The sequence below is a fragment of the Panthera tigris genome, chromosome X (genome assembly GCF_018350195.1).
Source record: "Panthera tigris isolate Pti1 chromosome X, P.tigris_Pti1_mat1.1, whole genome shotgun sequence".
NCBI lineage: Eukaryota > Metazoa > Chordata > Mammalia > Carnivora > Felidae > Panthera > Panthera tigris.
In genome coordinates this window covers 126,342,241-126,345,273 of record NC_056677.1, presented here as the reverse complement: position 1 = coordinate 126,345,273, position 3,033 = coordinate 126,342,241, and the positions used below count along the sequence as shown (strand labels likewise).

Sequence of the window (3,033 nt, the reverse complement as noted above, 5' to 3'; positions counted from 1 at the left end):
AATACATGTACTTGCTCAAAACAGTGCCCAGCACAAAACAAGATGCTCCATTGCTTATTATGATTCATGCCACTAACAGGGGATCGTGGTAAAAATTCATGAGGCAGACATGGTTTGAGGAGGAGCCATGAAGGACATATAGAATGAATGGAAAATTAAATCCTCAAACAAACAAGCTGTCCATCTGAGGCCTGACACGAGAGTCATCCAGGGAGGTTTGGTTGAAAGAGTGATTGAATATGATTGCAGCAGAAATTTGGGCAGAGCTGGACATCTGTTAAATCTTATATGGATAGTCCCCTCCTACATCAATAATGAGGCAAGCACAAGATGACATAATCACTCAGGAGCAGAAGATGCTGTCACCAAGACCAGATCTTTCTCCAGCTGAGGAGGCTCTTTAGGGCCCCTTTCATGTCCTTATTCCTAAGACTATAAATGAAGGGGTTGAGCATGGGAGCCACCACTGCATACAGCACAGTGGCCACTGAATCCTCAGATGTGTAGGAAGAAGAAGGACGCAGATACACCCCAAATAAAGTTCCATAGAACAATGACACCACAACAAGGTGGGAACTACAAGTGGAAAAGGCTTTAAGTTTGCTCTGGGAGGAACGAAGTCTTAGGATGGCTGAGAAAATGTGCATGTAGGAGATAGAAATAAAGAGGAAAGGAGCAAAAAAAATAAAGCTCCCCAGGATGTAAACAACCAACTCATTGTCGTGGATACTTGAACAAGAAAGCTTTAGCAATGCATAGAGTTCACAGAAAATATGGTGAATTCTGACACTTGCACAAAATGACAGTGTATCCATCAAGAGGGTGTGGATCAAAGGATAGATGTTTGTGATAATCAGAGCCAGAGACAATAATGTGATACAGAATTTGGGGCTCATGGTTATGGTATAGTGAAGAGGGTGACATATGGCTACAAATCTGTCATATGCCATTACTGCCAAGAGGACATTGTCCAGTTCTAGAAACAAGATTAGAAAATACATCTGAGTAAGGCATCCAGTGTAAGATATGGACTGGCTCAGGGTTTGGATATTGAGCAGCATCTTTGGTATAGTGACAGAAGTGAAGCAGATGTCAACCCAGGACAGGTTGGCTACGAAGAAGTACATGGGGGTGTGGAGATGGGAGGTAGAGCCAATGGCCAGGATGATGAGCAGGTTCCCCACCACAGCAACCAGGTACATGGACAGGAACAGACTGAAGAGGAGGGGCTGATTCTCAGGCACATCTGACAGTCCCAGGAGGAGGAATTCTGAGACAACAGTTCGATTGCTTCCCGCCATGGCTTCTGGTTTCTGTAAATATGCATTGGAAGTACATCTGTCAACACAAGCAGAGGCAATCTGGGAAAACATGCACAGCAACCTTCATCCTTGGCTGAAATAATACTTGGTGACACTTGGGAAGGAAATCCAACCTGGAGTAGTGAGGGCAAGAAAGTGTGTGGCTCCCTGGTCATGAGAGAATGCAGGACAGGTGAGCTAAGGCCTTTCTTGTGACTTAACTCAGTCAGGAGCTCCTCTTCCTTCTCAAGAAGAAAAGAAGGACCAGGCAGAGAAGAAGATGGAACTGAAAGTAAGGCCTAGTTTGGGGAGAGTGGGGAAGCAGCAAAAGCAATTGAGTTGTCACAATGGGTGCATTATTTTATCCATATAGGGGTCAGGGTGATGACCATAAAGCAAAATTCTGTGTGTGCATGTGTGTGTATACTTAGACACAGATGTATATACTTCACAAACATACAGAGACATATATATTCAAATGTATGTATTCATTGAAAAATACATGAAAGCATATTCACCAAAATGCTAATAGTGGTTATCTCTGGCATGTGAGATTTTAACTTAAATCTTTTTTTAATGTTTATTTATTTTTGAGAGAGAGAGAGAGAGAGAGACAGAGCACGAGCAGGGGAGGGGCAGAGAGAGAGAGGGAGACACAGAATCCGAATCAGGCTGCAGGCTCTGAGCTGTCAGCACAGAGCCCGATGCAGGGCTCAAACTCACAAACCGTGAGATTGTGACCTGAGTCAAAGTCGGACGCTTAACCGACTGAGACACCCAGGCGCCCCAAATCTTTTTTTTTTAACAATAAACATATATCAACTTGCTAAACTATGTTCCAAGGATGTTAATATTTCTTTCAAAAGGTTTCTGTGATGGACTAAGTTTGAATCATAAGCACAATTAGGGGCTCAAGACTCATGAAACCTTGTCATACATAGGGCATCTCTAAGAAATTATGTCTTTGCAGCATGGTATTGGCATAAAAACAGACACATAGACCAATGGAATAGAATAGAAACCCCAGAACTAGACCCACAAACGTATGGCCAACTCATCTTTGACAAAGCAGGAAAGAACATCCAATGGAAAAAAGACAGTCTCTTTAACAAATGGTGCTGGGAGAACTGGACAGCAACATGCAGAAGGTTGAAACTAGACCACTTTCTCACACCATTCACAAAAATAAACTCAAAATGGATAAAGGACCTGAATGTGAGACAGGAAACCATCAAAACCTTAGAGGAGAAAGCAGGAAAAGACCTCTCTGACCTCAGCTGTAGCAATCTCTTACTCGGCACATCCCCAAAGGCAAGGGAATTAAAAGCAAAAGTGAATTACTGGGACCTTATGAAGATAAAAAGCTTCTGCACAGCAAAGGAAACAACCAACAAAACTAAAAGGCAACCAACGGAATGGGAAAAGATATTTGCAAATGACACATCGGACAAAGGGCTAGTATCCAAAATCTATAAAGAGCTCATCAAACTCCACACCCGAAAAACAAATAACCCACTGAAGAAATGAGCAGAAAACATGAATAGACACTTCTCTAAAGAAGACATCCGGATGGCCAACAGGCACATGAAAAGATGTTCAACGTCGCTCCTTATCAGGGAAATACAAATCAAAACCACACTCAGATACCACCTCACGCCAGTCAGAGTGGCCAAAATGAAGAAATCAGGAGACTATAGATGCTGGAGAGGATGTGGAGAAACAGGAACCCTCT

At 42.8% G+C, this 3,033-nt stretch overlaps 1 protein-coding gene across 1 annotated transcript; it reads right to left on the bottom strand.

Annotated features, from left to right (window-relative positions):
• Window positions 1–362: 362 nt before the first annotated feature.
• On the bottom strand, window positions 363–1,301 carry LOC122235413 (olfactory receptor 1D2-like). The gene has a single exon (XM_042974760.1). It carries the CDS (start codon window positions 1,299–1,301, stop codon window positions 363–365), a length of 939 nt encoding a protein of 312 aa, XP_042830694.1.
• Window positions 1,302–3,033: the final 1,732 nt, after the last annotated feature.